Source organism: Bacillus rossius, chromosome 17 (assembly GCF_032445375.1).
Source record: "Bacillus rossius redtenbacheri isolate Brsri chromosome 17, Brsri_v3, whole genome shotgun sequence".
NCBI classification, from domain to species: Eukaryota; Metazoa; Arthropoda; class Insecta; order Phasmatodea; family Bacillidae; genus Bacillus; species Bacillus rossius.
The window spans coordinates 27,303,636-27,326,471 of record NC_086344.1 but is presented as its reverse complement, the minus strand read 5'-3'; the positions used below and the strand labels follow the sequence as shown (position 1 = coordinate 27,326,471).

At 43.2% G+C, this 22,836-nt stretch overlaps 1 protein-coding gene across 3 annotated transcripts in view; it reads right to left on the bottom strand.

Moving 5' to 3' along the window:
• LOC134540803 (beta-alanyl-bioamine nonribosomal peptide synthetase ebony) overlaps positions 1-22,836 on the bottom strand; it is a 115,788-nt gene that overhangs the window by 12,089 nt on the left and 80,863 nt on the right. For all 3 annotated transcript variants that reach the window (XM_063383733.1, XM_063383732.1, XM_063383734.1), the window contains exons 3-11: positions 18,423-18,587; positions 15,173-15,399; positions 12,695-12,974; positions 12,068-12,235; positions 10,630-10,826; positions 8,545-8,643; positions 5,647-5,737; positions 3,655-3,870; positions 941-1,094 (exon numbers count right to left, since the gene is read on the bottom strand). In XM_063383733.1, coding sequence (XP_063239803.1) covers positions 941-1,094; positions 3,655-3,870; positions 5,647-5,737; positions 8,545-8,643; positions 10,630-10,826; positions 12,068-12,235; positions 12,695-12,974; positions 15,173-15,399; positions 18,423-18,587 — 1,597 coding nt within the window. The remainder of the gene's footprint in view (positions 1-940; positions 1,095-3,654; positions 3,871-5,646; positions 5,738-8,544; positions 8,644-10,629; positions 10,827-12,067; positions 12,236-12,694; positions 12,975-15,172; positions 15,400-18,422; positions 18,588-22,836) is intronic.

The window sequence follows — 22,836 nt, the reverse complement described above, 5'->3', positions numbered from 1 at the left end:
TCTTACAGTGTAGCTAAATGGTCAAAACTACCGGCTTAAAAATTGTTGCTAAATAAGTTGTGCAAATAATTATTTCCCCCAAAAGAATATAATGTTCTATAATAAATTTTAATTTGTATTAATAGTGGGGATTTTTATGATTGTGTATCAAATTTTTTTAGTCATAATATCAATTAATTTGGTGTAAGGCCGGGATTAAAAAAAAAATTTGATAAAATGTCTACAAAATGACCACTTCAACACTTTTTAATTGGTCTATTAACTATTTTTGGCTTGGAAGTTGGGTTATGGGTAGAGACCTGCAAAATTCGCGGATTCATTCGGTGATAGGCTAGAATTCAAACACATATACCTCTTGGATAATTTTTCTATTGGCTTACTGTTCATCTGGACGAATCTCAACCAGTTATTAACCCTCAACCAAAGAAGGATCGAATCACAGACAAACCAGCTGAGACGACTTACAAGTCGGCAGCCGATGAACTTGCGTTATTTTCCCGAGTGTACAGGGGTGGGTGCAGTCCATCCTGAAGGCCATCGAAACCGCGAATTTTGCAGGTCTCTAGTTATGGGTAGAGACCTGGAAAATTCACGGGTTCAATGACCTCCAGGATGGACTCCAATATCCTCTACACGCTCGGGCAAATGCCAACTGTTCATTGGCTGCTGACTTGTGAGCCGTCTCGACTGGGTGGGCCTGTGATTCGACACTTCTATGAGCGAGGGGTCTCTAATTGGCCCTCAGTCCTCCATATTAACAGTGAACCAATGACAGAAGCCGCACTAAGGTATAATTATTAGAATTTTAGCATAACACGAAATGAACCCGCAACTTTTCCGGGTCTCTAGTTATGGGACCATCTTGTAATATTCAGGCTCGTGATGGACTGTTGCCCCTCTGGTGCGACGCTTGGAAGGAGGGGGGAGGGGAGGGACCGACCTGGTGACGTTGAGTCGGTGCGAGTCCCGCAGTGCTTGCGCGGAGAAGCGCGACTCCGAGGGGTTGACCCCCGCGTGGCACTCTATGGAGTCCTCCGGCAGCATCCTGTCCAGCACCTCGCCCAGGGTCGCGCTCGAGATGAACTCGCTGATGCCTGCCGCGGAACACACACACACACACATTGTACATACAAAATTGAAATCTCTACCTTCCCGTGTTCTTTATGGACTACAACTGGTATGACGGAGCAGTGAGTAGTGGGAGCTTGGGCATTCCAGCCCACTCACCCCATAACGTATTCCAGGTCTCGCAGCCTGGTTCAAAGACTACTTAAATATCTATCATCCATCAAAGGTTTTTAATATTTTAGTGCATGGCTGCATCAAACACCACTGTTTTTGAGGCATAAAATTGGTGAGCGTTACGTGATCAGCAACAAACAACGACATGGCCCGCATTTGTTCCAACAGACGCTCTATCATAGAAAAAAGCGGAATCCCACCTAGTGCTGATATCTTGCACCAACTGATGCTCGGGTAAATTTAGCTCTTTTTGAATCTCCAGCACTTTTTTCTTTGAGCTAAGCCCGAACGATTGAAGTGCGTAACAAGTCGTTGACCAGTAGCAATCATTGTTGCTGCATCAGGCTGGGTTTTGAGTGACTCGTTTATATCTCTCCGAGGCACATTCATGAAACATCCAGCAGACTCGTTCTCAGCTAATCGAACACCCTTCACCATGTTAGGGTTTGTAAAGACGACTAGCATCACGGAACAGTGAGTAGTTGGAGCAGGGGTGTTCCAACCCACTCACCGATGCCATTTCCCATGTCTAACAGAATGGTAACGTTTTGCACAGAGTATTTAAATACCTGTATTAGTCTATGTTGTTTTTTAGAAATACAAGATATGACATGACCAGGCAGTTAGTAGGTGGAGTATGGTGGTTCCAGCCCACTAAATGATCATGTTTGTAGGTCTCACAATATGGTAACCTTGCACAGAGAGTATTTAAATCACTTTCTGTCCATGTCTTCTGTAAAATACAACTGGCATGATGGAGCAGTGAATAATTAGAGCATTATGATTCTAGACCACTAATTAATTACGTACCTATCCCAGGTCTCACAGCCTGGTAATGTTGTACATAGAGTGTTTAAAATCTCTTCTTGACCATGTTATCTTTGAAAGACATTTGGTATGATGGAGCAGTGAGTAGTTGTAATGTGTTGGTTCCAGCCTACTCACTAATCACAAATCCCTGGTCTCATAGCCTGGAAATGTTGTACACAGAGTTTTGAAATCTATGCCACCATGTGTTCTTTAGGAAAGACAACTGGGATAATTATTGAGTAGTAAGTAGTTTGATCATGGGGTTCCAGCCCACTCACCGATCACATATCTTAGGTCAAATAGCTTGGGAATTTTGTACACAGAGTATTGAAATTACTATCTGATAATGTTTGTTATTAATGAAAACTGATATGATGAGGCAGTGAGTAGTTGGAACATGGTGGTTTCAGACCATTCTAAACGCATCCCAGATCCCACAGCATGGCAACGTTATGCACATAGTAATTAAATCTCTGTCAGCCTCTGTTGCCGAAGCAATACATAGTTGGAGCAATAGGGTTCCACCACATACACAGATCTCATATCCTTGGTTATGGTGTAAAGAAGATAATTTAGGTGACCTTTTGATCATGTTCTCAAAAACTGCAACTGGCTTTGATTAATTTTTATATTTTTTTTATCTATTGCTTTGTGTTTTAATAACTTGTCAATGATGATGTTTTTACGGATGGCAACCTACAACACAGACCAGGGATATTGGAACAGGAATCGGCTCTGGCATATTTAAGGAACTATCATTGTTTACCAGGTGCATTTTCGGGAAGCCATGTAAAACTAAAATCAGAATGATTAGACCAGAATTCAGATCCTGTTTTCCCAAAAATGACATTCCTGTGTTCATCCATTGCATCTTTTGATAATCTTAATCCAACAACCTAATCAAAAAAATAAGGATGTTAAAATAAATATTGTGATCCTATAAAAAACATCAAGCATTTTTATTAATAAAAATGAGTGATAATATTATGATTAAGATAGTTGGTATTTTAGTCCAACAATTTATGCAAGAGGCAATTAAATAAAAAATTGGTCGTCTGTAAAGTCGATTTACGGACGATAGTTTAACGTGACAACGTCATAACGAAACATTGATGAAATAATTGCATACTTTCATGAATAAAATTGATTCATTTTTATTGAATTATCACTATTTTGTATGGATACAAAGTAGGAGTGAAATGAAATCTACAATTTAATTGATAAATTTACTTTTATTTGCGCTCATTAATTCAAATATGTTTATTACTTTAACGAAGAGATTATGTTAACTACAACTTTTATACATGTTTGCTATTTAACTTCTTCCAGTCTGTGTTATTCTGTTAAGGATATGACGATGATAGGAAAAGTAGGAAACGAATGGGAGTGTTTCAAGTTTAATGTGCCTCGAAAAAGTCAAATCGATGGTTGTTCCAATCGAGTGGAAGAGAGATAGATGCGGCGCAAGCGTACAATGAGCGTAACGGGACACAGCGTTCATCGATTTATTAGACGTCACGTCAAATTGTTTGCACGGTGAAAAATACCGCGGGTATTGAATGATTGAACCGGCAAGCAGGTCAGTTTCGCGGGCGCACTCACCGATCACGTAGCCCTGCTCGCGCAGCCTGGTCACGGTGTACACCGAGTTGAGCGAGTTGCCGCCCAGCTCGTAGAAGCTCGCGCCCAGCCGTATGCCCGAGCGGACGCTGCTGCCGAGCACGGAGCCCACCGTCTCGAACAGGACCTGCGCGGCGGCCATCTTCTTGCCCGGCACCCCCGAGTAGTCCGCCTCGATGGTGCTGTTGTTGTTCACCCCTGCCGCCAGGGTGTCCGCAAGGAAAAAATAATATATTTCGTACCAACTTAGGCGAGAAAAAAGTACTAGATTTGAAAAAAAAATAGTACTATATTATAAATTTTTATGGTTTTAACAATTCAGGAAGTTATTATGGCATTGCAATGCTTGAACATAAACATCACACCACACACACACATTATACCATAGTTTTTAAAAATAATTACGCTTAATAATAAAACATAGGTATTGGAGTTACTGTAATATTATTATATTAAAGAAAAAAGTACTAGACCACTAAAAAACTTATAAAAGTAAAGATCTAGTACAAAAGTACTAAAGGTGGGTTTACGATTGAAAATTAAGAATTAAGACTTAAGACTAAGTCGTGTACTTACCATATGACTATGTAAACTAGTGGAATGGTTTGTGATTGTCGTGTGTGAATTTTGACGGGTCGTGTGCGAACCATATGATGACTTAAGACTTAACAGAAATGGTTATATTTTATATTTTTCGTTAAGACTTAAGGGAAGCGACCAATCACAACAAACCGGAACCTTTCAGCCGGAAGTTTATGTCTTATTATTGGACCGAGCGAGGCAGTATTTTGGGTTAGAATTCGTTTATTTGTCATTTGTAATCATCATCCATTTCGAAAAATAGATATCCCATTTGTCAATAACCTATTTCAAACCTGCTTCTCCGTTTCGAACAATGGCCGACCATGTTTTTTTGTGCTGTGATTGGTTAGAATTAACGACTTCTATGTCAATCATAAACTGGAAAATGTAGTTTTGACTTAATCGTGTGCTCGATGTTAAGTTATAATTCTTAAGGAAATCAATCGTAAACCCAGCTTTATGCTGGACGCACAATTGAAAAAGTAATAGTAACAGTAACAGTAGGTCGTGTGCATAAGGATATGAGCGCCATGTTTCCTAACCTAACGATTCACAATAGCAGAAAGTTTGTCGTGTGCATGGGAGCGAGGTCGTGCGCATAGGAGTGAAATGAATATATATTTTATTTCGGTCGCATACGCATGGCACAACAGCCAATGAGAGAAGAGCAGGGTGCTTTTTTGGCGGGACTAGAAATATGTTTATATTTATTAACCATATTGTGGTAAGAAAATGTCGAGATAATAATAGTATTATCGTTATTTTGATAGTTAATATGTTTATTTACTAACACTGCTAACAGATGTCGCATAGTTTGCGAAATTTCATTGGCTGAAATTAACAGTAAGAATTGAATTGTGAACCGATTTCGCAGTTCGCACAGGTCGTGTGCATGGCTTGATATGCACTCGCTTAATTTTTTTAATTGTGAACCCAGCCTTACAGCCAGATGACTCACACATGTGATTTGTGTAGCACACGAAACAAAAACATATTGAAGTGCTCAAAATAAGCGTAGAGAAATGGGAGCCAAAGAGACGCCATATTGGTTTCAAAAGTGTTTTATGCCATAACAATTGGATGACATTTACTTTTAAAATTTTACCTCTGTTAAGGAAGAGATCGCATATTTATAAATTTTATAAATCTATACCATAGTGTCAATTTACAGCATTATGACAGATGTAGTCATTCGCCAAAAATATAATTTAACACTAAATGCTGATGACTTAACTAGGTAAACTATATGAAGCAGTTCTTATTAACTTTAGTTATTCCACTAAATTATATGTAGCCACATTGATCACCAAATTTATTTCACTGGTGAATCAAGTCCGGACACACACACACAGTGGACACATACATAAGGCCATCAAAACAATCAACACTCACCGTTCTCGTGCGCTGTCTCGTAGTCCTTCAGCAAGGTCTGCCTGTCTATCTTGCCATTCACGAGCAGTGGGATCTTCTCGACAATGACGATCTGCAAGACCACCAGAACTTATCCCACCAGTGGCCGGGCACGGCTACCCAAGAGAATTGTCATGCTTGGCCCCCTGTATATTTGTGGAACTGACGAGAGAGCAAATGTTTCCTCTTGAACAGGGGCGCAACAACTAAATTTCAAAGGGGGGGGGGGGGGGCAATATACCTTTTTATAAAGAATCATCGATCCCCCCTATTGAAGCGGGGGGTCCGGGGGTCCTCACCCGGGAAAATTGGTATTTAAAGGTGGAAAATGGTGCTATTTAAGCAGTTTTATTATCTAAAAATTGATTGCACAGCACTTTCTTTGCCCCCGTTTGCCCCCACTTCAAGGTTTCAGAGGGGGGGGGGGCAAAATACCCTTGCCCCCCCCCCCCCCTGTTGTTGCGCCCCTGCTCTTGAAAGTGAACTGGAGTGCTTACCAACAAAAATATCAGATGACCATCAGCGAAGACGGAAGGAACTCAATCAAGACATAATATTAAAAAAATAATAATAATTACATCAGAATTTTATGGTTATGAAATTGCATCTGAATGTTCATATTAATTTTTTTTTAATTCACAAATAGGCAAATGTGTGTTAGCTCAAAAAAATGCTATTGTAAGTGTCATTAAATGCTTATCAGAGTGGGACTTCACTTCTTTGGTGGTCAGGCCTTTCGACTGTCGCCAAGGTTATCCGGGTTTGACGATTTGAGGTAGTGGAGTAATAGGACACTCAAATCAGGGTTGAAACTAGACTAGTTTCCACCCGGGGAATGAACTCATCTTGATGCCCAGGCCCCTTTTCCCCCCTTTAAATCAACCAAACCAAAACCATTCCCGGTAACACCTAATATCGACACCGCATATTAATTCCACTAACTGCTCTAAATATATTTGTGTTTAAACTTAAGTGGTAAATTAAATATATTATTTTACAGTCATTTCATTTTAACACGTTGCAAGTTGGACAGTACGTAAAAAAATACCAGTGTTTTTAAATATTTGATGATATACATGTATGTATCTTTCAATACAATATAATTCAGTTCATCTGCCATCTCCAATTTTCTGTATTGTAATGCCATGATATTCAAGTAAATATTTATAGTAAAAAATTGCTCTGCCAATTTAGCGCCCCCCCCCCCCCCCAAATGCGGTGCCCGGGGCACAAGCCCCGTCTGCCCCCTTCTGGTTACGTCCCTGACTCAAATCGTAGCTGGAGTTCCCAGAATCTAAACTAGTTTTAACTATCTATCTCTTTTAAAATATTCATGTAGTTATGAAAATATTTAGGAAATTATGCGATGGTGAATATTTCTACAATCCATAGCTGATCCCTTAGTACTTAAAACTTCTTAATTTGTTTACTGTGTCTTTAAGTTCCTATAATGTAAATAATAATTATTTAAAAAAAAAAAGAAACATTTTAAGTTTGGTGATTCAGGCTCTGATGTTTCTCCTATTGAAAGACCACATATATGTATGTTTTAACTTCTTTTCCTTGGAGTATTCCCATTCACTCAAAAACTTTCCATAATTACTTAATCTATTCTCCGTTCACTCTTAGCTGAGTTCTGAAATAAACAAACACCGCCGTATCACTGCGCCGCGTCAGCAAGTGATAGGCTGAATTCATCTGGCGCGCCAAGCACTAGTTGCAACACACACACTTCAGTACAGTCGGTGCTAATAAAATAACGGAGACGTAATATAACAGGAAGCACCGTAGCACTTTATTTAGCGTAGGTGGTTCATTTGCGAAGAAAAAACTATGCACTTTACGCCTAATAACCGTCTTCACAAAATCATCACAAGTTATTATAACAGGATACTCAAGTTTCCTTTTTTTCCCGGAAGATGTTAATGTCACGGTGTCCTGTAATTCTTTCCTTGCACGAAGCACACTGCTTATCGAAACACGCCTAAATTCCGCAGTTAAACTCGCAATATCGTTCACACGACAATCCGGATATTTGTCTGAAAATGTTTTAAAAACACTCAACACAATAGTTTTCTGTGCACTTTTCAAAGGCTTTCCCGTTCTGTGTTTTACAAAACTTGGTCCGACGTCAGCCATAACAAACCGTGCGCGCGCGAATCCGAAATGCAACTGTTGCGCCGGGCATCAACTGTACACTGTACAGTACCTTTTGTCTATGCCACCGTACACACGGCGTCTGCTAACATAATTGTAAGTACATACTTGCTGACACATTAAACTGTATTGGAAATTAATGATGAATCGCTATAATGCTATATATCAACAATTGTTATAAAAAAGACAGTGTAAAAATACTTACAAATGGTACGTAACCAAGGGACTATTTCTTGCGCACGAATAATGTGCGCGGCGGCCGGCAGCCAATGAAAATGTTTGTTTACAAGAGGCTTTGTTTATTCCAAAACTCAGGTAAGAGTGAACGGAGAATAGCAATGGCATGCAAGGGCGTCCCAGGGGGTGGGGGTAGAGGGGGCTGTTGCCCCCCCTCCCCTAGAGCCCTGGAGATTCAAAAAATGTAGCCAAATGCAAATAAATACACACTTTTCCCACAATTTGCCCCCCCCCCCCCCCCCCCAGTGGCGGATCCAGGATTTTGGTTTGGGAGGGGCTTGACCCAGCTGAGGCTAGGCTTTATCAAGGCAAACACTAAAACAATAGTGGACCCAGATGCTTTTGGAGGGGGCTTGAGCCCCTTAGCCCCCCCTCTGGATCCGCTACTGCCCCCCCTCCCCCAGGCCATCGGCTGGCGACACCCTTGATGGCATGAAGAAGGCAAAGGAAATATTTCTGTCCAAAAAAAGGGCGTGGATCTCTCACCTGCGGCATCATGTAGGACGCCAGCCTCGTCGACAGCATGTCCTCGAGGTCATGATCCGTCACAGTACCGTCCTCCACGGTCACGAACGCCACCAGGGCCTGCCAGGATGAAGCACATGCACGCCGCTACATGTCACGTAAGAGATCCATTTGAAATGTACACAATACCAAAAAAAAATATATATTTTTTTTTGCTAAAATTATGTAATATTGTAATTGATATGCATCGCATTTCTGCAGTGCCTCTGGTTCTTGAGGAGTTGATTTATGATAACGCCTAATAATTATCTGTATCAAAACGTAGTCTCCGAAGTAGGAACGAGGTAAGCCGCACTGTCAGATTCTTTCGGCCTTAACTCTTTTAGTGGCTGGTAAATATAAATAGGGAAGTTTGTTAGTTTTCTGAACTTCATGGGCAAATACGAAAGTAATTTTTAATATCTACATCATGCCCCCCACGAGGGTGGGGTTGGGTGGACCCCTGGGTCCAGGGCCCGGGCCTGGAGGGGGCTTAGGCCCAGCCCTGCTTATTGTTATTTCAGTGTGTGAAATTAAATATAAATACCTGCTGTGGTTATTTTAAAGTACTTAACTAGTTATATAAATAAAGCTTAGTTTGGACTTATAAAATAGTAATCACAATTTTACCCTGTATTTTCAGGTTAAATAACATTCTAGAAAGTGTGTAGGTAAGAAATAACCATGCAATTATAATGTAGCACGTGATTGTAAAATTGCGATTAAGGGGATGGTGGGGGGGGGGGGGGGGGGGGTGTGGTCCCCGATCCTGGGTCCAGGGCCTGTAATAAAATGTGGAGGCCATGATCTACATGAATATCTACAAATTGTTGAATATTTTTATTTAAATCAAGTTATAACACTTTCGAAAAATTTTAATACTTTTATGTTAACAAAACACTTCACATACATCTCAGTACAAAATTGAGATACTCCATGGACATTTCAGTGAGATGTGTTTTCTGAGAATATTACTGTTTCTGTGACTCATTCATTTCATGTATGTTCAATTCTCAAAATATTACCCCCATAAAAATCAAATAACCTTGACGTCAATCCATACAATCTTTTGTGTCACATATACACAAAGATTAGAGAAAGTTACAGATGGAGCATAAGCTCTGAGCACTGTGGCCAGTTTATTCACGTAAGAAGATGGCGGCCATTTGTTTATATAATATATAGAAATGTAGTTTACTACATACTCTTGTACACAATCATTTTTCTCGAGTCAACAGTCTTTATTTGTTTAATATTCATGAACTTTTCCACCACCATACATACATCACTTATGAGAAAATGCGATTTTCTTTATTGCACAATATGGCGGCGACCTGCTTCCCCCTTCCCTTACGTCCCCTGGCTACAGCAGAGATACCAACAAACTATGTTTATGCTCCATCTGTAACTTTCTCTAATCTCTGCATATACGTTACACAGTTACAACAGCAGCTACATGACAGCAGCACTGCACTAACAGATATCTCCCTCAGTCACAGTAGCTGCCGCACGATCGCAGCACTGACCTAATGGGTATCTCACACAGTCACAGTGGCCGCCGCACGATGGCAGCACTGACCTAATGGGTATCTCACTCAGTCAAAGTAGCTGCCGCACGATCGCAGCACCGACCTAATGGGTATCGCACACAGTTACAGCGGCCGCCGCACGATCGCCGCACGATCGCCGCACTGACCTAATGGGTATCGCACACAGTCACAGTAGCTGCCGCACGATCGCAGCACTGACCTGATGGGTATCGCACACAGTTACAGCGGCCGCCGCACGATCGCAGCACCGACCTCATGGATATCTCACACAGTTACAGCGGCCGCCGCACAATCGCAGCACCGACCTAATGGGTATCGCACGCAGTTACAGCGGCCGCCGCACGATCGCAGCACCGACCTAATGGGTATCGCACACAGTTACAGCGGCCGCCGCACGATCGCAGTACTGACCTGATGGGTATCGCACACAGTTACAGCGGCCGCCGCACGATCGCAGCACCGACCTAATGGATATCGCACACAGTTACAGCGGCCACCGCACGATCGCAGCACTGACCTGGTTGATCTCGCCCGGCTTGTAGCAGAGGGCGATGCCCTTCTGCACAGGCGCCAGGGACAGGACGGCGCGCTCCACCTCTGATAGGTCCACCCTGTGGCCGCGCACCTTCACCTGGGAGTCGGTGCGGCCCTCGTACAGCAGCGTGCCCTTGACGAGCCGCGCGAAGTCGCCAGTGCGGTACAGGCGGGAGTAGTCTGCAAAGGTAGGACAAATAAGGCATGTTCGTCAGTACACGGTCTACCGTGTCCATCATAGAGTAAGTAAAGGGAGAGGCGCCACTCCCATAGTAATGATCGTTCGTTTAAATTTGTAGACAAAACCCTTGCGATCATACCATTTCTTTGCAACTTGACAACGAAAAAATTACAGCCAAATACAACGTAATGTAGTATAGGCCTACTTCCACTAAAATTAACTTAAAACTATTTATAATTAGAATATAAGTAATTTCTAGTACTGTAACAGCAACATCAGTGGCGTAGCCAGAATTTGTGTATGGGGGGTGTTAAAAAGCATGCCCCCCCTCCCCGTATTAAAGCGGTTGGTCCGGGGGTCCTCCCCCGGGAAAATTTGGATTTTAAGGTGTAAAATAGTGCTATTTTAGCAGTTTTCGGTACTTATATTTAAATATTGGTATGGTAAAAATTTTATTAATTTTAATATGAAATTTGTTTGTGTGATGAATAAGATATTAATTAAAGATTAGTGCTAAGGGGGGGGTTTGAACCCCTAAAACCCCCCCCTGGCTACGCCCCTGAGCAACATAGATTAACACAAATTAATAACAACTGGGCATGTAATAAACTAAAGAGATCAAAACTTGTAATCTATTTTTCCCGATGTTGGTGAAACATGGTATGATCCAATTTTTAAGGATTTAGTTCGTCCTATCTACTGTCACCCCTCTGGTGACAAGGTGAGTTGAACCTGGAGTCTATGGCCACCGTATACATTACAAGTGAAACTTCTCACTTCAATAAACCACGTGAACAACAAAACCAAATTTTCTCTAATTCTTTTAAACAATAAAACAAAAAATAAATAAATTGCACACTATTACATATGGCATCAGTGGTTTTGTCACCGTGCTTTCAACCGACAGTGCCAATGAGGTGTGTGTGGTTGGTAGTGGCATTTCACATTCTGATCCCCCCTCCCCCCCCCCCAAATTCCCAATTTTCATAGTGCACCCAACTCCTGAGTGTTGTAAATTTCGTTATGTTTGTTTTGTTCTTTTGTTGTTATCTAATGTCATCATTTTTTGTCTCTTTACTGGTCCTGTTGCTACAGTCTCTTCATTGTTAACCCACTGTGTTTATCTGTACTGTAATAATTTTTGGACTAATTTCTTCCAAGATATTTACTTTGCTGTCTGTGTTCCTACAAATGGATTGTTTGACGTGGGCGTCGGTGCGGCGGGGGTGGAAAAACACACCCGGGTCGGTGGACAGCGGGTTGCTGACGAAGCGGTCCGGGTCGCGGTTGTTGACATAGCCGTCGGCGAGGTTGAGCCCCGCCACGTACAGCTCCCCCGCCTCCCCCGCCACCACGGGCTGCATCTGGCTGTCCAGGAGGTACACCGCCGTGTTGTCCAGCGGCCGTCCTGCGAGGGGCAAGTCCAAGTCAGCGGAGTTGATACCACAGGGGGTCGTTACCACAACGCCGAACGTACAACAACGCCGAATACCATAACGCTGAATGGCAAATTGACCGCAACGCTAGAAAACTGCTGTGTAGCACAACGCCGAAATACAGTAACTCCGAGAAATGTTTCTGCGGGGTGGTGGGCCCACAGGAGCAAAATGAAAAACAATAGAATGAACTTGTGTGTGTTAACCTAACCTAGGCTAGCCTAACCTAACCCAACCTTACCTAACCAAACCTTTGTGGCGGTCCTGCAATGATATTTTTCGGCGTTACTGTATTTCGGCGTTGTGGTACACAGCAGATTTCTAGCTGTCGGAGTTGTAGTCAATTTGGCATTCTCCGTTATTGTACGTTCGGCATTGTGGTGCGTCCCCATACCACAGGGGGTGGAGTGTCCGGAGGCAGAGATACTGACCGATGGGGACCTTGCCGGCGATGGCCACGTCCCGGGAGGACTCCATCACGTGGTAGGTGACGTCGCCCATGACCTCGGTGCTGCCGTAGAAGTTGCAGAGCCGGTGGCGGCCGCCGGGGAAGGCCCGGAAGAAGCGCGATGCCAGCTCCGGGGCCAAAGGCTCGCCGCTGCACACCCAGGTGCGCAGGCGCGCCAGCCTTCCCCCTCCCCGCCTGGGGTCCAGCTCCAGGCACAGCAGCACGGCACGCAGCAGGGACGGCACCAGCACCAGCCGCTCCACCTGCCCCCGGGATGACACACTGTCTCTGCGCTGCTGGTCCGAGTCACTGACTGCATGGAATACCTATATCTATTTTCTAAAAAAACAATTTCATCTATTTCTTTGAACACACGCGCACGCGCATTGTCACAACAGCACTCTCTGGCCTAACGAGGAGGAATGCAAGAACGTGCTGATAGCACATATATAAATACAAGACAGGAAACGCTATCTACACGGTAAATGCAGGGACTGTCTCAACAGCGCTCTCTGCGCTGCTGGTCGTACAAGGAGGAATGCAAGAGCGTGCTGGCAGCACATATATAAATACAAGACAGGTAGCGCTATCTACATGGTAAATGCAGAGACTGTCTCAACAGCGCTCTCTACGCTGCTGGTCTAACAAGGAGGAATGCAAGAGCGTGCTGGTAGCACATATATAAATACAAGACAGGTAGCGCTATCCACGCGGTAAACGCAGGGACTGTCTCAACAGTGCTCTCTACGCTGCTCGTCGTACAAGGAGGAATGCAAGAGCGTGCTGGTAGCACATATATAAATACAAGACAGGTAGCGCTATCCACGCGGTAAACGCAGGGACTGTCTCAACAGCGCTCTCTACGCTGCTGGTCGAACAAGGAGGAATGCAAGAGCGTGCTGGCAGCACATATATAAATACAAGACAGGTAGCGCTATCTACATGGTAAATGCAGAGACTATCTCAACAGCGCTCTCTACGCTGCTGGTCTAACAAGGAGGAATGCAAGAGCGTGCTGGTAGCACATATATAAATACAAGACAGGTAGCGCTATCCACGCGGTAAACGCAGGGACTGTCTCAACAGTGCTCTCTACGCTGCTCGTCGAACAAGGAGGAACGCGAGCGCGTGCTGGCAGCACATATATAAATACAAGACAGGTAGCGCTATCCACGCGGTAAACGCAGGGACTGTCTCAACAGTGCTCTCTACGCTGCTCGTCGAACAAGGAGGAATGCAAGAGCGTGCTGGTAGCACATATATAAATACAAGACAGGTAGCGCTATCCACGCGGTAAACGCAGGGGCTGTCTCAACAGCGCTCTCTACGCTGCTCGTCGTACAAGGAGGAACGCGAGAGCGTGCTGGCAGCACATATATAAATACAAGACAAGTAGCGCTATCTACACGGTAAATGCAGGGACTGTCTCAACAGCGCTCTCTACGCTGCTCGTCGAACAAGGAGGAACGCGAGCGCGCTGGCAGCAAATATAAAATACAAGTTACTCACAGTTGACTGCATAGGATACCTATATCTATTTTCTGAAATAAATACTTGTGTATACTCTCTGTCTTATTCCTTCGTTCATCTATTTCTTTCGTTTTTTTTTAAATGGGAATGTATAGCATTGTCGCACGAGGAGCGGTCGAGAGATGGGATTGAAAGTGTGTTGGGGACAAAATTCCGGTTTGATGGGGGGGAGGGGGTTATGTGAGTGCGGTTGATTTCTCAAAATATCTTTGAAGTTGAAATTTCTTTGAGCGCGATGGGAGTGAAATTTCAAGGCCGAATTTTAATGCAATTTTTTTTTTCGTGAAGCATTGTTGTGAAACGATTTCTGACGCGTAAAGGACAGAGAACGTTTACTACTTGGCCGAAGAGATGTAAATAGAGCACCGTGCCATGTACGTTGCTAGTGCCTCTTTGTGCGATGATGCATTCCCCATCCAAAAATAAATAAATAAATAAAAAGACCGACAGGTCGGTTTGATTATAAAAAAAATAAGTGAGTCATGTCCACTGAAATTTAAAGATTATTTTATACTTTATTTAGTTCCTACAATATGTAAAGCATGTTTTTTTAGGTTTTTTTAAAATACAATTTTATTACTCGCTCACTTCAGTTCATGGTCAGAGTTTTAGATTTAAAAAAAAAAAAGTGGAGACATGTCCAGTTAGATCGTGAAGACTTGATGTAAGCTTTGGGACATACGCCATTGCTAAGCACATGTATGTCTGTAGAGGAAAACTACAAAAAAAAAAACCAAAAGACAAAAACACAAATTAAGCAAAAATTTGTGTTTTTGTCTTTTGTGGGTTTTTTTTTTGTAGTTTTCCTCTACAGACATGCACGTGCTTAGCAATGGCGTATGTCCGGAAGCTTACATCAAAGTCATGCACTCGCATCGCACAAATCTTTCAAAGATAGACCGTGAAGGAGTAAGAGGCATGCAGGCCGCACCTGGTGGTCCTCCAGCAGTCGCACCAGGCGCTCGGGGTCCCGGGTCACCTCCCGGGGCACCACCAGCACGGCGCGCCCGCACAGCAGCGGGCCCCACAGCTCGCACACCGAGTCCACGAAGGTCAGCGCCGTCTTGAACACGCAGGTGCGCTCCTCCGAGCCGTACGGGAACACCCGCCACTGCCACGCCAGGCGGTTCAGCACGGCGCGGTGCGACAGCCGCACGCCTGAAGGGGGGAGACCACCCGGAGACTCGTCACCAGGGGCATGCATATTTCGCGAAAAGATTCCGATCGGTAGCCTACAACTCACGTAGTTTCGGTTCCCTGCCACGTTCGTGCAACTTCGGATTTCTCTCAAAAATTGAAATTAAAAAAAAAATCGAAGGGTTAGGTTAGGTTAGGTCAGTCACAACATGCTTGAAACTTCTGATTTAGCCGCTGAAGTGGGATTAATACCAAAACTCGAAACTTCGGGAATCTTCGGAAATTCTTGCAGGGAACCGAAACTACGTGAGTTGTAGGCTTCCCGATTCCGATACTAGCTGAAAGTCAAAACAATGTAGCCTCGTCTGTGTTCCGTGATTGGATGAGTTTCTTTCAGGTACATGTCGAGTGTTACAACACCAATCACATTAAGTCAGTGTGGAATCAAACGCGTCCTGAGTGGCTCTGTAAAACAAGGCGACGACTTCTCTCGCAGAAGGCCGCCAATCACAAGGAAGAAACCGCTGGTGCGGTTATACCTTGTTGCATTCTAGTAGACGTTCATATCTTTTCGCGAAAAACTCATGCCCGTACTGATAGCATCGTGCTCGCACGTGCTCACAGCTGTGGCCGCACCGATACTCACACGTACTCACACGTGCTCACGCGTACTTCACACGTACTCACACGTACTTATACGTGCTCACGCGTACTCACACGTGCTCACACGTACTTCACACGTACTCTCACATCCTCACACGTGCTCGCACATGCTCACAGCTGTGGCCGCGCCGATAGTCACACGTACTCACACGTGCTCACACGTACTCTCACGTGCTCGCACGTACTTCACACGTACTCTCACATCCTCACACTTGCTCGCACGTGCTCACAGCTGTGGCCGCGCCGATAGTCACACGTACTCATACGTGCTCACACGTACTCACACGTACTCACACGTGCTCACACGTACTCACACGTGCTCGCACGTACTCGCACGTACTCGCACGTGCTCATAGCTGCGGGCGTGCCGATGAGAACATACATCGGCAGATACCTACAGCTAAATCGGCCCCATTCTCTCTGGCCGATATAGCTCTATCGGTCCCATTCGAATCAGTCCATCTAACTAATCAAATCTGCTGATGCAGCTAGATCGGTCGTGTTTATATATATATATATATAAAGAAATCAACATAATGCATACTTAAATAAAATTTTATAGTAGCAAAGGATGGGTAAATGTTTGTATATTATAATAGATCGATATATCGAAAACATCGATTTATGGTTTCCATCGAATAAGCCGATACAGCTATATCGGTTACATTCTAACCTACTAATCGAGCTATGTATATCGGTCCCGTTCGAATCGGTCGATAAAGTTACATCATTCTTTTCGAATCTCACAACACAGCTATATCGATCCTGTTTGGATCAGTCAATACAGATGTATCGATCTTGTTTGAATCAGTCAATACAGGTATATCGGTTATGTTCGAACCGTCCGATACAGTTGTGTCGGTCATGTTAGGATAGGCTTTTACAGATATAGCTGTAACTTTTAAATCGGTTAAATAGCTTTATTAGTAACAATGGTTATCGGCTATGTTAAATCGCAAACTTTGCCCTGTGCAAGATTCACCTGGATAAGTTAACAGAGGAACCAGCAGTAACCAAAATTCATACCTACTCTTATTATTGATTATGTGTGATAATATTTTAAATCCAGCCAATACAGTGTTTTTCAAAGCATGCCTTTACACTGAAACAGAATACTGAAGTTTATGCCTGTATTTTCATAAGAAACACTTTAAAAAACAATCAAAACTATTCCATGTCCGAATTTCCTGAAATCTAAACCAGAGCGCAGTAAATGTTTTTAAATTTTTTTCGTTTATTGTTTTCGTGCACCTTTTTTTTTTTTTCAAACAAAAACCAGAAACTCAAATATCGTGGGTGTTCTGTTGTTGTTTTACGATACCAAAGGACACAGATCGAGACGAAAAAAAATTCAAGTTGTATCAGTGTATTCGGACCGTGGCCCGCGCCACACATGACGTCAGAGGATCACGTGGACCAATCAGTGATCAGTTTCCATTGGACACATTTTAGTACATTGCAATTGTGTTTTTTTTAATCTAATTTTCTCCATGCTATTATGTATAGGTATCTTATCATTAGAGACCTGCAAAATTCGCGGTTTCGATGGCCTTCAGGATAGACTGCACATACCCCTGTACACTCGGGCAAATAACGCAAGTTGATTGGCTGCCGACTTGTAAGTCGTCTCAGCTGGTTTTTCTGTGATTCGATCCTTCTTCTTTGGTTGAGGGTTTATATAACTGGTTGAGATTCGTCCAGATGAGCAGTAAGCCAATAGCAAAATCATCTAAGAGGTATATGTGTTTGAATTCTAGCCTATCGCCGAATGAATCCGCGAATTTTGCAGGTCTCTACTTATCGTGCATTGCAATCCTGTGTGCAATGGTCTCCCTTGTGTCCTGTTCTGCAAAGAAGAGACGATGGAAAAGCGTCCGGGATTGCAGCTGCGTGCAAGCGTGGTGTTTGTTTATTTACTCTACTGTTGTGGTATTCAGGGGCGTAGCCACGGGGGGGGGGGGGGGTTTAGGGGTTAACCCCCCCCCCCCCTTAGCACCAAATCTTTAATTAATTTCTTATTCATCACTCAAACAAATTTCATATTAAAATTAATAAAAATTTCACCATTACAATATTTAAATTTAAGTACCGAAAACTGCTAAAATAGCACTATTTTACACCTTAAAATCCAAATTTTCCCGGGGGAGCACCCCCGGACCCCCCGCTTTAATACGGGGGGGGGGGGGGAGGGGGAGCCATCCTTCTTAACACCCCCCATACACAAATCCTGGCTACGCCACTGCTGGTATTTCTTGGCCAATGCCACATGTAATCTTTTTTTTTCGCTGAATAAAAGAATTTTGGGGAAAAAAACAAAAAAAAAACAAACCCCGTCGCGAGTGCAGAGGGGTCTTGTATAGAGGACGAGTTGTCTCACTCACCCTTGGGCACTCCCGTGCTGCCGGACGTGTAGAGCACCAGCGCGATGCTGCCCTGTCCCAGCATCTCCTCCTGGACCAGGGGTTCTCCGGGGAGGTGGGCCGCCTCCTGTCGCAGCTCCTCGTAGCTCACCGCGTCCACCAAGCCCTCGTACAGGCGCGCGTCGACTGCTCCCCGGTGCAGGGTGGCCACAAAGGAAAAAAAAAACCATTTGGTACCAACTCAGGCGAGAAAAAAAAGTAACAGATTTGAAAGGGAAAAAAAAAATTGGTCGTCTGTAAAGTCGGTTCACGGACGATAGTTTAACGTGACAAACGTCATAACAAAACATTGATGAAATGATTGATCCAGAAGAAAAGGAATATCATATTCGGCCTGAGACTGAGCCGTAATAGATTTTTGACAACCAAACCGCATTTAGGCATTTAAAATATTATATTCTTTGAGGAAGAATTTTTTTTTAATTTTTCTATCTTTTGTATGATAAAATCTACCTCTGCATACTTTTATGAATAAAATTGAATCATTTTGATTGAATTATCACTATTTTGTATGGATACAAAGGATGGTCGTTCCAATCGAGTGGAAGAGAGATGCCGCGCATGCGTACAATGAGCATGAAGAGAGATGCCACGCATGCGTACAATGAGCAAACAGGTACATCCGTAGTGGGACATCCGTAGTGGGACACTTTTTCGTGCGTGCAGCCGGCGTTCATCGATTTATTAGACGTTGTCACGTCAAAAAAGTACTAAATTATAATTTGTTATGGTTTTTAACAATTTAGGAAGTTATTATGACATTGCAATGCTCTAACTTAAATTATCACACCACACACCCATACATTCCATAGTTTTTAAAAATAATTACGCTTAGCAATAAAGCATATTGGAGTTACTGTAACATTATTATATTAAAGAAAAAAGTACTAGATCTGAGCGTAAATGTACTAGACCACTAAAAAACTTATAAAAGTACTATATCTAGTACGAAAGTACTAACTGTGAACACCCTGCTCCCGGGGGAAAACACACACGCAGAAGAGAACGTCAGCAGAACCCACACCAACATCAGACAAAACCTCCCCTGATTGGCAAAACAGCCCCAGCCAACCAGAAGAAAGGAAGGCTCTGATCGGCCCAACAGCAGCAGCCAATCAGGAAGCACCTTCCCCTCAGGCGAGAGTTATGTAAAGGCAGGACAACTGGTAAGTAGGTAACTGCTCCCTGATGATGGCGACTGCAATGTCGACCGAAAATTCGGTGAATTATTTGCCAACGACGCGGCTACAACCCAAGGGAAAGCTACATACTTCAGACAATAGGCCGTGAAAGCCTGCTAAACATTATCACAACACGATTCGTTCCACTCAAGGGCTGATCGTCTCCCAGATACCAAACAATTCCTCATTCGAGCTTGAAACAAGCTTGTGCAGGACAAGACGTTATTACGTAGTAGATACCGGAAAAATTCGCGGTTTCATTTCGCGATAGGCTAGAATCCAAATGTGTTTATCCTTTTGCTGCTTCAGTGATTGGACCACAGGTTGTCTGAAGGAATCAGAGCCAATGAATAATCCTGAACGAAAGAAGTATCGAATCAAAAAAATTCTAGTTAATAGTTGTCACGAGTCAGTAGCCAATGAGCATATGTAATTTGTCCGAGTGCATAGAGGATCTTGGAGTCTATCCTGTAGGTCATTGAATTCGCGAATTTTTCCGGTCCCTAGTCATTAATAGGGACTGGAAAAAATTCGCGGTTTCAAATACCTGTAAGGATAGACTACGCGATCCTATATGTACTCGGGGAAAATTACATACCTGCTCATTGGCTACTCACTCGTGAGACCTGCTTCCTGGGAGGCTTGTGATTCGATACTTCTTTAGTTAAGGGTTATTCATTGGCTCGAGAGTCCTTTCAGGTAAACTGCGGTCCGATACGGAAGCAGCAAAAAAAGTTAAACGCATTTGGATTCTATCCTATCGCGAAATGAAACCGCGAATTTTTCCTGTCTCTAATCATTAGATACCGGAAAGGTTCTCAGTTTTATTTCGTGGAAGGCTGAAATTTCAAATAATTAAACCTTCGTACTGCTTCTGCCATTGGTTGACTGTTCAACCTGGAGGATTCTGGGCCAATTATAAACCCCCAATGAACAAGTTACCCAAAATAGAGCCACATCACATGTCTGCAGCCAATGAACGAGTGACGTTTGACCAAATATAAAGAGGATAGAAAAACTTCTGATTGAGAAAAGATTATAAAATTATATTAGTTTAAACAACTTAGAAACAGTGCAACTTAAATAATCCTAATTTACGACGGTCACAACTTAGAAACACAAAAACGTAGTACTATAAAGACTTAGAAACACACAACACCGTACAAAAAAACTTAGGAAAACGTAATTTAGAACTATTTATGTGTTAATGCACATAATTTACTAAGCTTTATAACGTGTGATGGACGGATTATGAGGTCATGGAAGATGATGAGGTCTTGTTGGTAACGGTTTTATTTCGACCTTGATACTTTTCTGATTTCGAGAGTCTTGAAAAGTTTTTTTTTCCCGTTTGTTCTCAACCTATTGCGGCCGAAAATAAAAAATAAAAAATCGTAGGGAACTTGTAAAGACACCTGGAATTTTTTTTTCACGCGATGACGTTAGTTCGGGAACACACAAGCAGTGCGCAGAGCTTCAGGAAAAACAACGCGATTTCAAAACTACTCAAGATATCCGAGTGGGAGTCTGCTTACGAAAAGCATTTAAGAGTTCGCTGAGGGCCGGAAAGTACTTTTGATTTTGGATTATGTTTTTAAACTGTATTTTAAGAAAATGGCTAAAACGCATGTTTTCAGAGTAATTTTTAGGCGTAAAAAAGGCGGAATAGATCACATGCATTACACCTTTATCTTCACTTCTCCACCAAATTTCACAGTTATCCTGTGACGACGAGAAGACTGCGCGCCAGTCCAGAGGAGACACCGCGCTAGAAGCACCAGCGAGCGTCGCGCTTATCATCCCGCCTCGCTGACACACACACCCCTGACGAGGCGGGTTGGAGTCGATAGCGGAGATATTCGATATTCCAGGGCCGTCTCGATATCGGAGGCAGCTCGGCTACTGCGTTGTCCCGCCCCGGAGTTCATCGACAGCTTTTCGCCCGCCTCTCTCGCACGCACTTCCCTTGTTCGATCTTCTGCTTCACTCCACCAATCCTCGCGAGGATAAGCGATTCCAAAGCCTTTTCTGACATCTCTGTCAGCAACAGCGAGACGGCAGCCCTTCCAGACGGACAATCTACCTTTGAAATCGCTCTTCCCTCCTTTCTTTTGTTTTTTTTTTGTGCTCGGATGTAAGTTGAAAAATTTTAAAATAAAATAAAAACTCCCGCATTATTTTAGAAAAATTTAAAAAAAAAGAGAGAATTCTCATATAAAACATTTTCTCTCCAAGACATGCCGAAGTATATGTAATCTACACAGTTTACGAACATAAAAATCGAAGTGCCTGCGTGATTAAAATATTAAAGAGTATGTACCCTAAAAATTTTCATGTTCCTGTCATCTGCGACGCGCTGGGAGGCCAACGCACCCGTATTTATTTATTATTAAAAAAGCCCATAGTTATTAGGGTGGCAGTCCTGCGGCCGTGTTTGCGACCGGCGACATCTGTCGCGTTGCCAGCCCTGGTTACCTGTCAGCGCAGCGGAGACGCCGCCTGTCAGTTCGCGGAGAGTAAGACGTATACGTGTTCTTGTGTTGCTGCGTGTTCGTGTGTCGCGCGCGGGTGACTCATCGGATCAGAACGAGATTTGAAAAAAAAAAAAAAAAATTAACCGTTGAAGATATCCGAGTGGCGTCTGTTTACGGGAAAAAAGCGTTTTAGAATTCGACGAAGGCGGATAGGGTAGTTCTCTTTCTACGTATTTCGTTTATGAACGGTTTTTTTTTATGAGAGTGAAAAAGGGCTAAACGCGTGTTTTCGCAATTTTTTTTTTTTTAACATGAAACGTCTGGGCCTTACAATTCGCCGTTACCTTCATTTTTCTCGCCATGTATTGTTATGGTGGCTGTTCAAATCTCATAGCGTGTGTGTGCTCCTGAATAGGCTGACCCTTCAAAATGTGCTTCACTTGTCACGGTTATATCGCCGGAATTTGGTGTTCACGTGTGAGTATGTTGTGTCTTAAAAAAACCAATTCTTAGGTCCTTTCTACGACACGCCACGACTGAAGTGGAAACGAGTGACATATGGAATCCGCAATGGTACGCATGTTAATACGGAAGCTTACGATTAGCCGCGCCAACTTCCATCTCTTCCGCCGTACATTAATTCGAGCAACAAATATAAGTAACCGAGTGTTTTGTCACGGTGGTGGTGGTAGCCATGTTTGCTTTTCATTTAAAAAAAAA